Source organism: Notolabrus celidotus, chromosome 16 (assembly GCF_009762535.1).
Source record: "Notolabrus celidotus isolate fNotCel1 chromosome 16, fNotCel1.pri, whole genome shotgun sequence".
Classification (NCBI taxonomy): domain Eukaryota; kingdom Metazoa; phylum Chordata; class Actinopteri; order Labriformes; family Labridae; genus Notolabrus; species Notolabrus celidotus.
Window position 1 is genome coordinate 26271143 of NC_048287.1, and position 12301 is coordinate 26283443.

General features: G+C 39.0%; 1 protein-coding gene across 2 annotated transcripts in view; it reads left to right on the forward strand.

Moving 5' to 3' along the window:
* The first annotated feature begins 597 nt into the window (after positions 1-597).
* Positions 598-12301, forward strand: part of atp9b (ATPase phospholipid transporting 9B) — a 60949-nt gene continuing 49245 nt past the window's right edge. The window contains exons 1-4 of one of the 2 annotated variants that reach the window (XM_034704689.1): positions 598-703; positions 1137-1209; positions 7325-7498; positions 11718-11868. In XM_034704689.1, coding sequence (XP_034560580.1) covers positions 1202-1209; positions 7325-7498; positions 11718-11868 — 333 coding nt within the window. In that variant the 5' untranslated portion in view covers positions 598-703; positions 1137-1201. The remainder of the gene's footprint in view (positions 704-1136; positions 1210-7324; positions 7499-11717; positions 11869-12301) is intronic. The other variant, XM_034704688.1, reaches the window with a different exon arrangement.

Sequence of the window (12301 nt, forward strand, 5' to 3'; positions counted from 1 at the left end):
AACCTAGTAGGGTTACCTCCAATAATCTTGTAGATTTCTAATGTTAAGATTAAAAATGTAACTCGACAGAGTGTCAGCCCTGTGATAGGTTGGCGACCTGTCCAGGGTGTACCCTGCCTTCCGCCCGAAGCCAGCTGGGATAGGCTCCAGGCCCCCGTGACCCCTAACGGCATAAGCGGTCAAGATAATGGATGGATGGATGGACAGAGTGTCAACATTTAAATGTGCTGTACTGAACTCTTTAAGGACTCAAAATGAAGATGATTGTCCAAAATCAAAGCATCAACAAAAATAATGTTCAAATGCAAAGGAACTACAACTAGAACTACTGTCTCTGCAGCTTGTTGAAACACAACAACACAATAACTGATTTCAATATAAGTAATGACTCTGAAATGGCAAATGGCCAATCATGTTTAAGAATTTCAGGGTGGCCACTGGGGTGGCAAATCAGTTTTCAGAGGTGTCCATGGCCACCCCTGGTCACCCCCTGGCTCCGCCCCTGGTTGTGGAACCCTTTTGGTGTCAGAATCCACATTTCCCATACTTGAGTCGGAACTTGAATGCAACATAAATCCTGAAAGCGTTTTAAGTGACGTCAGAGTGTGTACTGCCCAGCCAAGATGGCTGACAGCATCCCGTTAAATCCGGTGCGGAAGAACTCGAAGAGGATCCCATATTACAACTCAGCCAGACTTTCAAGGTATGAGGGGGGCTTAGTTTGGCCGTGTCTTCGGTGACATGCTGAGGAAACAGCTGTTCGACTGAAATATGTTCATGTCGCTGCTTTGTTTGCTTTCCTGGACTCCGTTTCTCTGTGAAGAGATCCTGGCTGTTAGCTTGCTTTGCTACTAGCTCTCAACGTCTGACAGCTCTTTGGTATATTCCTCCTTTTCAGCTGATTGGTTTACTAACAACATCTTCCTAAAATCAAATTAATCTGATGATTAATTTCCCTTTACGAATCCGATCCAACATACTTTATAATCCCTTCGCAACAAACATATCTGCCCACTGCTCTGCTCTGCTTCCTCATCTAATGTGGAGTCATATGATAGCTTATCTGTGTTTACAAGTTCGTCACATGTTATAAAAAAGTGTTTTTGCATGCCTCAACAAGCTTGTTCATTTTACAGACTTGGACGAGGATGAACTTATAAAGCCTTCATTTTCAGGAATGGAAAGGAAGTGAACTAGTCCCATGAACAGGTACTTATAGAGCTAGTTGTAGGTTTGTTGATAAGTGTTTACATATTATAAATGCTTGTATTTTAATTGGTAACCTGCCATAAATACATATATTTAAATGGTTTTGAATTCAAGCAGATCTTTATGGGTTATTATGATTTGTCTTTAAGGTCAAATTAAACCCAGACATATAATGGACAAGCTTCTCTATAATCCTCTCTCTTGCTTTCAGTAATATCATTCAGGTTACAGGTAATTGTACGGTGGCCCTGAAGGACAAAACAAATGTTCAAAAGATGAAACACTTTTACAAAGTTGGAGACAAATTTACATTTTGGAAAATATTTTAACATTTTATAAAACAAAACTACATTATTAAAACACTTTTACTAAGGCTAAAACAAATTTACATTTAAGGAAACAAATTTGCAAAATAAAAAAAACACATTTACAAGCGGTGAGACAATTTTACAAGAGACGTAACACTTACCATTCCTGAAACAAATTTACATTTTTTCTTTTAATTTTTTATTTGGAATCACATGAGTTCAGAATTGTACAAATTACATTTGTTACTTATCATCTATAGTGATCCACCTTGTTTTTTTAATGTTACAAGACAGAACTCAATAAAAACAAAAACAAACAAACAAAAAAGAAAAGGACAATGATAGAATGTGGGATGTCTGTTTCACAAGAAAATAAAAAATACAAATACTTTGGTACACAGATGTAAGTTTGAATACCTTAGACAAAAGAAGGTCTTTTTGTAGAAATCTAACACATCCACTTACTCCATACTTCCTCAAACTTGTCTTTCTGAAGCTTCAAAGAAAAGGTAATCCGTTCCATTTTTAAAAAAGTCATAAATGATATCATACCAGTCATTGATAGATGGCGGGGCAGGTTTAAGCCATTTTCTGGTTATATGCTCAATATTCCAAATAAATAAATACTTTTTCTATTATTGGATGTGTGGAGGTGTCCAACAAAGAGCTGGTCCCAACTAAAAGTCACATTTGTTTCAAACACCTCCCTTAGTTTAAACCAAAAAGGGTGTATTTTGGGACAGGACCAAAACAGGTGATAAAGATTTGCTTGCTGACTGCCACAGTTCCTCCAACAGCACCAATTTACATTTTTAACAGAAAGGGAATATACCAAACACCGGAAGTGAACCGGTACCAAACGGAGTACCAGTACCAAACGTTGCTCTGTTTGGTTTCTCTACATCTAAACAAACTAAATGACCCCTCACTCGATCACTCCCGAAACATTCCGGTATTTGGTACATTCCCTTTCCTTAAAAGTTAAATGTTAATTTGTTTCAGAAATGGTAAAAGTGTTCCACCGTTTGTAAAAATGCCTCACCGCTTGTAAAAGTGTTTTTTGATTCTGTAAATTTGTTTTCCAAAATGTAAATTTGTCTCCAACTTTGTAAAAGTGTTTCATCTTTTGTAAATTAGTTTTGTCCTTAAGGGCCACCGTAGTTATGACTCGTCTTTACGGTCAAACCAAACCCAGATATATAATGGACAAGCTTCTCTATAATCCTCTCTCTTGCTCTCAGTAATATAAGTCATGTGACAGGTAATTGGGCCCTGACCTTTCTGTGTAGGTCACACTGTTGGGTAAGCGATAGAGCTGAGGGACTGAAGCTGGTAAAGCTACAATAATAAAGCTTTCCCACTGGAACAGGAGGCATTCGTTGGCAACAATACCTGCGCTGCAAGCCAGCAAACCTTTTTACAAACCAGCCCACGTTTCCACTCGTTGTAGAGTTGAGTTATTATGCAATCTGATGTGGGAGTTCCATAGCAAGAAACACTGCGGCTATTAACGTTTCTTGTTGGCAAGTCTCAGTGATTGGTACACAAAGAACAACGGCAGAGAGAAGTTGCTGGTGATTCATGCACAGCACATGGCCTCAAGTGAAGTGGTTGCAGAAGTCAGAAGAGTTACTTGCAGGTTTGAAACCAACAAGTCAGAAGTTACTTGTTTGCATCACCTAACAGTAGAGCTGGGCGATATTGAAAACGATGTTATCATGATAACATTTTTTATATCAGTCGATATCGATAATTATCACGATAAATATAAAATCATAATTTCATTTAAATTTTAAGGCAGATTTTTTGCTCCAGAGTGAAATTTGAAGAAACCAGATGGTATGTTAGCTGGTATCTGGATTTAGTTTTCTGATAAGCTTCTTGAATCAATCATTTCTGGCGCTGCTAACAGGAAGCAGGTCTTTTGTGTAAGAGGAGATTTTTGTGAAGTTTTAAAATAATAATGATAATAATAATTCATAGGATTTATATAGCGCTTTTCTTAATACTCAGTCGCTTTACATAAAATAAAAGTAAAGATAAAACATGGAATTAAAACAGTACAAGGACAGAGGTCATGTGTTGTATGCTTTTTTAGAACAGGTAGGTCTTGAGGTGGTTTTTAAATGATTGAAGTGAGGCAGAGGTGCAGATGTGTGGAGGGAGAGAGTTCCAGAGAGCCAGGGCAGCGATGGCAAAGGATAGTGTTAATTTTGACAACTATTTTAGATTTAGTCTTAGTCTTAGTCTTTAGACGAAAATGCCTGTTAGTTTTAGTCACATTTTAGTCTTTTCAGCCCTTTATAGTTTTAGTCTAATTTAGTTGGCGGAAACTCAAACATTTTAAGTTAAATAATTAAGCCTGTCCTTGCTAAAATGTCAAAAGAAAACATTCTTGATGTGACCTCTGTGAATGTATCTTGATTCTCTAGATTCACAGAAAAATGCTGTGAAAGGGCTGTGTTGCACATTTACGACGGTCCCTGAATGCACCTCGCAGCGACAGAGGCACTGGACAGTCAGTCAGTTCACGGCCCTCTGAAATGCATCTGAATCTTTCAACAAAGAGTTTATCAAAACTTACTAAATGTGTCTGATGTTTCACCAAACTGGAATAAATCAAGCTCCAGACGCGGAGCTTTACACTGTGATCGCGGCAACAATGTCAAATATTAAAACGACGTCCCCCGGTTGTGTCTTAGTCACTAACGCACACCGGAGGGTAAAAATCATCAATGAAGATGAGAGAGGTGAGGAGAGCTGGTTCATAAAGCACACCTGCTGCAGGTAGAGACCAGGCTAACACTGCTAACCCTCAAATAATAACTCAGCCTGTCACAGGAAGTCATCACTTTATCTTTAAAGACGCACAGCGGGAAAAACATGGATTTTGAATGTCCGACAATCCGCCACTAATGTTTCTGTCTTGTCATCGTCTCGTCAACGAAATCAAAACCTATGTTCGTATTAGTTTTTATTATCAGTGATGCACTTAAGCCCGTCATAGTCTCGTTTTCGTCATGAAAAAATTTGTCGTTGACGAACATTTATCGTCATAATTTCGTTGACGGAATTAACACTGGTTGACGGGGGACAGGAGATTGGCATCTGATGATCTGAGGCGGCGAGATGGGGAGTGACGTTAGAAGAGGTCGGTCAGGTATGAGGGGGCGAGGTTATTGAGGGCTTTGGTTTGTAGATTCTTATTTTTCTCAGGTTGAGGTCATTTGATTTAGATTTACAACAAAGATATCAAATTGTATACTGTGCATCAGTTTATCAGAGTATTGTTTTGAGTTGTGCACTCCCCTTTAAGGTTACAAAGGGTAACGGGCAGAGGGGTAGTGTTTCCCACGGTGCAGTGAATGCATCACGGTTATTCAGTGTAGTACAGTCATGGTGGACATTAAACGTGTTCATACGCACAGCAGAAGTTGTCTCTGTGCTCTTCCTTTACCCACATCCTGAAAGTTTATTTAATGAAGTGTATTAAGTCAATAGTTAACGCAGAGTCAGCACAGTGTCAGACTAACGACTCTGCTTTGAGCTGGTAGGTTTTGCATTTTCTTCTGTGTCACTGTGTTTACATTACACTCCAAATGTATTTAAGCCCCGCCCACCTCTCACCCTGCGACATGATTGGCTGTTCAATACCGTCTTTTTCTTCTGTCTAGTTTTGGGTGCCATTTAAGGCACATTAGCGCCCCCTCCTTTTCCAGTGGTTGGGGGGTGTAATTACAGGGTAAATATACCTTTTTATCGAACATTTGTAATATTTATATTCAGAAAAATTATATTATGATAATTATTATTATTTAATTATCGCCCTACCTAACAGTGGGTTGTGTCTACTAATTGTCTTTTTTTAAATGTACCTCAAGTCTGTTGCAAGCTTTTAGGTTTACCCTTTACTATAAAGGTAAAAAAAAATGTTTTAACTGGCCAACATCATGAAAGAATAAATGACAGGTACTCTTGATTATGAGTGAATTGTTATCATAATCATCGCTCTTCATCTAAAGTTACCAGACTCTCATCATAAACATTCATCCCACCGCAGCAGCAGCTTCTGTGTGTTCTCCTTTGGCATGTTGAGCGATCACTGCGTAACAATGTGCATGGTGGATCTTAAGCTCATAACCCTGCTGATGCTAGATTTATGCTCGTTCACATGTCCATGTTTACATGACGCTCAACGGTGTACAGAAGAGTGACGTCTCAGACTGCTTATATTCCAGAGATTCATAAATCAAGATGTTATTTTCCACTGCCTAAACACACTTTCTGAGCTTGTTATGTTTAGTTTTTTTTGAACAAAGTAAACTTTGAAATGCAGACTTATGAAAATCTTTCCAGAATTATACATTATAAGTAGCTAACAAATATGAAAAGTCTAATTCTGTTTGAATCACAGTGCAGCCTGTGAATGAAGTCTTGTGAAACAATCAGCTTTAAAATGTCAAATGCTTAAGCTCCCTGCTATGTGAGAAACCTTGTATTCATGCAGTAATATGTCACCTCAGTGCAGTGCAAAACTGTTTCATTAAAATATACTTCATCTGTTGTGTTCTAAATCAGCTCTTATAGAGGTCTTTCCACATTCAAACAAAGGTTTTATTTTTTTATAATCAGTCTTCTGCTTTTTTTGAATTCACAGCCTGGTGTGCAGAAAACACTAAAACACTCATCAGCAAATATTCAGCAGGTCTCAGCACCTGCAGTTATGACTTCCCTCTCTTGCACCAGTGCTTAGCAAGCAGAGTCATTTTCTAAAGAAAGCATTGAAAGTCACATTAGAGGGAATTTTTGAGCTATGATTTTATTTTTAAATGTTGAAGTTGGTTTGACTCCCCAAGGTGTTGATAATCGAGGTTGAAGGAAGTAACCGTGTTAAGAAGCAGCTATACACAGATATAAATATGTCCACCTGATTATTCATGACAGAAATTGTACTGTCATTACTTTAACTCTAACATGAATTTCATTAATGTATATGCTGTCACAAAAAACCCCAATAAAAAATGAATCACAAAAAAAAGTTGTTGATAATCGAAGCTTTAAAACTGATACACATGGTATATTTTCCTATGACTTAGAACCAGTATTTAAGGTTGTCTTAAGTTGTATATTCAAGCATGAATACATTTAAAATTCTTGTAGCGCTATAGCAGATTTCTAACATTTGATTCCAGAGAGTAGGAAGCCTCCTTTCTACATCACTAAGGACACAAAACTTAGGATTGCACCATAATTAATCGTCAGTGAAGTAGCGAGAACAGATTTTTGGCTCAAATTTCTCCTCAACCCCCAAAAAACTCACCAGTATGTAAAACCTATGTAGGTTTTCCTTTTTTAGGCTGCAGACTTTTCATGATTCTTTGGAGTGGCCTCATGAATAAGACATTACGTGCCTCTCCAGAGTGTTTCCTCTGTTCCTTTTATATGATCATGAAAAGGGAACGTTCTCAACAGGACTCAGTGATAGGGAAGCTGGGCCAACTACTCTAACTAGCTTTAATCTTGGCTTTTTTCTTCAGTCATTGGATCCAATGAGGAGCAGTCTCTTTAAACACTGACAACCAACCAGCTTCAAAGTTAAAGTAGTTGGCCACACAAGCTGTATGTAGATAATCTTCACTTTGAATCCCCGTGGATTAAAAGAGGAGTTTCTGGTAATAATTCATAAAAATGGAAACTTCATTTTGAGGGAATATGTCTTCATTTGAAAACACAGGGTCTCACTAAACACAGTCCATCACACTGTCATGTTCAGGTTCATGATATGAGACCATCTTCTGTCCTCTCAGATACTCAATAGAAGATGAGCCCTCGAATCTGGATGAGATGCCTCTGATGATGTCGGAGGAGGGCTTCGAGAATGACGAGAGCGACTACCAGACGCTGCCTCGGGCCCGAGTCAACCAGAGACAAAGAGGCCTGGGCTGGTTTCTGTGTGGAGGATGGAAAGTCCTCTGTGGCAGGTATGTCACACCAACACATTATTGTTATTGATGCGGTTTTTTTTTTAACCAGTTTATTACATTATGATGGTCATCTGTGTGTGATGACTCAGGGGAATGATTCATAGATTAAGTTCGAGTCTCATGCAGCTACTTGTGTTCATCCTACCTCTGCTAGGGCAGGGGTTCCCAAACCCTTAAGCCCTCGACCCCCAAAATAAGGCGACAAAGACTCGCGCCCCCCAGAAAATCTGCAGAAAATTAGCCACCCTTTATTCACATGTGGCTGTTTCCTGTGCTGTCATGAATGAACCTGCTACTACTGATGCTTCTGTAAATTAACGGTTAAATAACCCAAACATTTGGAGTCATTGGTAACAAAAGAAATATTGTATTTGCAAATTTAACTTCTATTTTTGTAGCTATTTATCAAGCGGCAACCTCCGGTCTAAAAATATGAGTTCAATGTAGAATTGCTAAAAACTGCAGTTCATCGAGGATCCGCTTGAGGCTGGCTCCGGAAGTACAGGAAACCACATACACACCAATTGAAAAAAGCCGATCTTTACAGCAGAAATAAGCATGTTTACAGCCTGGTACAAAAGACGAGTGTAGTCTGGATAGCTCATTTCTCGATCGGCACACACTGTAAGCGGGGTGAATTTTTTCTAACGCAGCAATTTCGAAGATATTGAGATTACAAGTCTTCCAATGAGAGGCACAGCTGCCTGCAGGAACACTGTAGCTGTTGGCGAGGAGGCTCAAAGCCCGCCTCTTTAAGTCACACTGGCTCGACAGCAGCAATATGGCTGCTGCAGACGATTGGCCTCAAAACAGCGCTTCAGAAACAGATGGTTGACGTTACGGATACTACGTCTATATTTTATACAGTCTATGATATTTTTACAATAATGGGTAAAATATGCAATATTAGATTACTGAAAGTAAACAACAACATTCTGGATGATATCTCAGGACCCCCCATTAGTGTCCCGCAACCCCCCAGGGGGCCCCGACTCACACTTTGGGAACCCCTGTGCTAGGGAGAAGTTGCTGAAATCAATGCTTCAAAATTACACATAATTCTGTGTTACATTCAAGATTCAAGAAAGCTTTATTGCCAAGTGAGCTCACACACACAAGGAATTTCACGTGGTGATTGGAACACTGGTACTCAACAACAAGACAGTAAGGGCAATAAATATATAAACCTAAAAACTAACCTTAAAAATTCTAAATAAGAATAAAAATATTATCTGTACAAAGAAAGGTATAGAAGTACTTTTAAAGACATGAAATAAGTTAAATTAGCCTAAGCCAGAGTGCACGTGTAGTAGATGAATATAATGATAAGATATGTTATGGAATAATTTACAATATTGCACAAAAGTCATGTTTCCACATTGACTTTTGTTGTTATTATTACAATCCTTGTCTTAAATGTTTAATTTGCTGCATCTTTATGTGAGTGAAGGGATATCCAGTTTCTTCAAAAATCTCATCAACAATAGTCCAAGAATTATTTTTGTATTCAGGATATTTTTGTAGAATAATACACAATCACGTGTTCTGCCTTCAAACCTTAAGAAAACCCTCTACTGCACCTTTAAAGTCGGGTCATTTCCTCTCTGTAGTTTTGGCCGACTGTGCGTCCAGTTGGACCTTTTATGCGCTCTGAAAGTTGTCCGTGTGTTGTCATTCTGTAAATGTGTATAATGTGTATAATGTCGGTAAATGTGCCCGCGATGATCAGTTTGGATTTCAAACGCACCGGTAGCTGTGCATGAAGTGCAAAGAGAGGATAAGGGCATGTTTTTGGTCGAGTTCCTCGATGCGCACCATCAGCCCAAAAAGATTTTCAGGTCAAACAGCACGTTGCGGTTTATCCAGCTAATGATTAATTTGACAGGTTTTGCCCTCTAAAGATGCAGCTCTCTGGCTATGAGGAGAGTGTTTGTTTACGCACCGACAATAGAATTGAACATTTATTAACAAATGTTTGTGCAGCACTTCAGCTCCCTCCAAAGAAGCATTTATTGATGCAGGAATTTCACAGCATGTTTTCAGTGTTGTTTTGTCTTTAGTGGTGCGTCTCCAGTTAAAACTGCATATTGATCCCCCTCCCCCTCCCCCCCACTAATGAACAAATCGGATTCTTCACAGCTGACCAGTTTGATGCTTTCCAGTAATTTTATGTGTGCTTAGTGTGGGATTATAAAACACAAATAATTCACACTGAATAAGCCCTGACTGTTCAAATGGCATATTATTTGAATAGCATTCATTTGCTTAAATAATCGCTCTTATGAAACTGGACCGGGAGTGCACAGGGACCCAGAACATGGAGGCCAACACAAACAAGACTTTTTACCAAAGTTGATTTATTTAGTTTCATGTTTTGCCAACTTGCTTAAAAAGTGGAAAAGCCAAGTCGATCAGCATGACGGTATACACTGACGCTCTCCCCTCGTTCCCCTAGAGGTGCCAGTTTAACTCATGCTCACATCAGGCTGCTCCCATTCTAATTCACCCCCCCCTCACCCACACACACCCCCACCACACTACACCTCTGTTTGCATTTGATATCAGATATGGTAGATAAGCACCAATGTAGTCATTAGCAGGTTGATAGAAAGTCAAACACTTTTTGAAAAAGTGAACGATAATCTGCCGTCCACCTCTTCTTTTCTCTAATCTCTTCTCAGAACTTTTAAAACATCACAATAAATAAACATCAGTACAAACAGTAAGAGAAGCTCCGTCCATGTTAGAGTCCACATGAGGTCAAATGAAACGGGAAACAAGGACGAATGTGGATCATATTCTGACACACATCCTGAAGAAGTCTTACAGAAGTAATTAACTCTGACACGACCAGAGATATGAATAACATCAGCTCTGTTGGCTGCAGCCGGGCACTGCTGCAGAGCTCAGAGACAATAATTGATTTAACAGCTGAGGGAAATGATGAGTGTAAAGGTTGTTAAACAAAGTCCTGATGTTTCATAGAACCAGTGTGTGCTGTGAGGAGCTTTGTTTTAGTCTTAATTTAAAAGAAAGGAATCGGGCATTTATTAGGATGAGGTTGCGAATGCCAGAAGAATTTCCTTAACTTCCTGTAACACTTTGTGTGAAACAACCATAGGCTGAAAAATAGTATCTGTGACGTCACCCATCTGTTTCTGAAGCGCTGTTTTGAAGCCAGGTAATACGCAGAACACAACCACACTTCTGTCAGGCTAGTGTGAGGTAAAGAGGCGGGCCTTTAGCCTTTTCGCTAACAGCTACAGGGTGCCCGCCTGTCAATCAAGTCAGGCATGTCCTTATTTAGGCAAAACTCTTACGTCATATCTTCAAAAAGAAAGTTATGAAAAAATTCACCCCCGCACAGTGTGTGCCGATAAAGAAATGAGCTTTTCAGACCTAAACCATTTTTTGAACCAGGCTATAAACACGTTTATTATTGCTGTAAATATCGTCATTTTTTGAATGGGTGTGAATGTGGTTTCCGGTGTTTCTGCAGCCAGCCTCAAGTGGACGCTTGATGAACTGCAGTTTTTTAGCACTTTCGCATTGGCTTCATGTTTAAAGGCTGGAAGCTTGCATTCCAGTGCTGCACACATTTATCTTAGCATTGATGGATTAAAAAAAGCAACAAACCACAACACAATCAACACTCCACTTATAGAGAGTCATACCAGTCAACTTTGAGAAGTTCATCAAAACTAAACAATGTTATATCTGGTAACAAAAATAAACATGTTATAAGCAGTAAAAAACACAAATTTGGTCAAGTGAAAGTCTTTAATAATGAAAAGCATCCTTCTTTTTATTATAATTTCATCTCACACAGCTGCTGGTTTAAATCTTTAGTTTGTGCAGAGCTCTTTTGTTACCTAGTCTCTTGTCTTTATCAGATGTTAGCATTCACTTGCTAACACACAAACAGTGAAAAATTCTAATTTTGTAGGCAATATTTAGATTTTTTTTATTATTTTCTTACATTACTATATGTGTACTTAAACTTAAAAAAACATAAACCTATAAAACACTGTTAATAAGAGCTAGTAATGGAAACAGGTAGGGCTCTTTTCTGACGATTATAATCGATTGATAAAGTTACTACATCATGTCATCGATCTTGCAGGTTAATGGATAATGAAATTGGTCGTTAGTTGAAGCCCTGTAGATTTAACAGCAGGTGAATGATGTCATGTGTTCCCTTGTTGTTCTCTCTCAGCTGCTGTGACTGCCTTGTCTACATGTGTCGGAGGAAGAAGGAGCTGAAGGCCAGGACGGTGTGGCTCGGCTGTCCGGAGAAATGTGAAGAGAAGTACCCCAAAAACGCCATCAAGAACCAGAAGTACAACATCTTCACCTTTGTGCCTGGGGTGAGTGGGAGAAGTCACCTGTCTGTACTTATGCAACAGAACTGACACACGTTATGGCTTTTTTTAAAGACAATGTTCCCACTATTATTAACTTTTATAGTCCCCACTCCCCACCAGCTTGAATATGTTGATCTTTTCACAGTTAAACAGAGTGTGAAACATAGTAGCATGAGCTGGATCTACTTGTAAACTGTTCTGTCTTTAAGTGAAGCCTCCTCTCTGTGGGGGATTTATCAGACTAACTTATTAAAAACCAAATGCTGCCATGATTAAGAGGGCTGCCTTCGGCCCGGGCCATAAAATGTCAACTGTCTGTTAGAGACGTAGATATTCCCACAGACGGTGAGCAGAACGCCTGTTTTTCTCCCTCCACTTTGAATTATTAAATGCACACAAATTGAGTTTAGCAGTGTGCATTTCTCCCTAAAGGTCA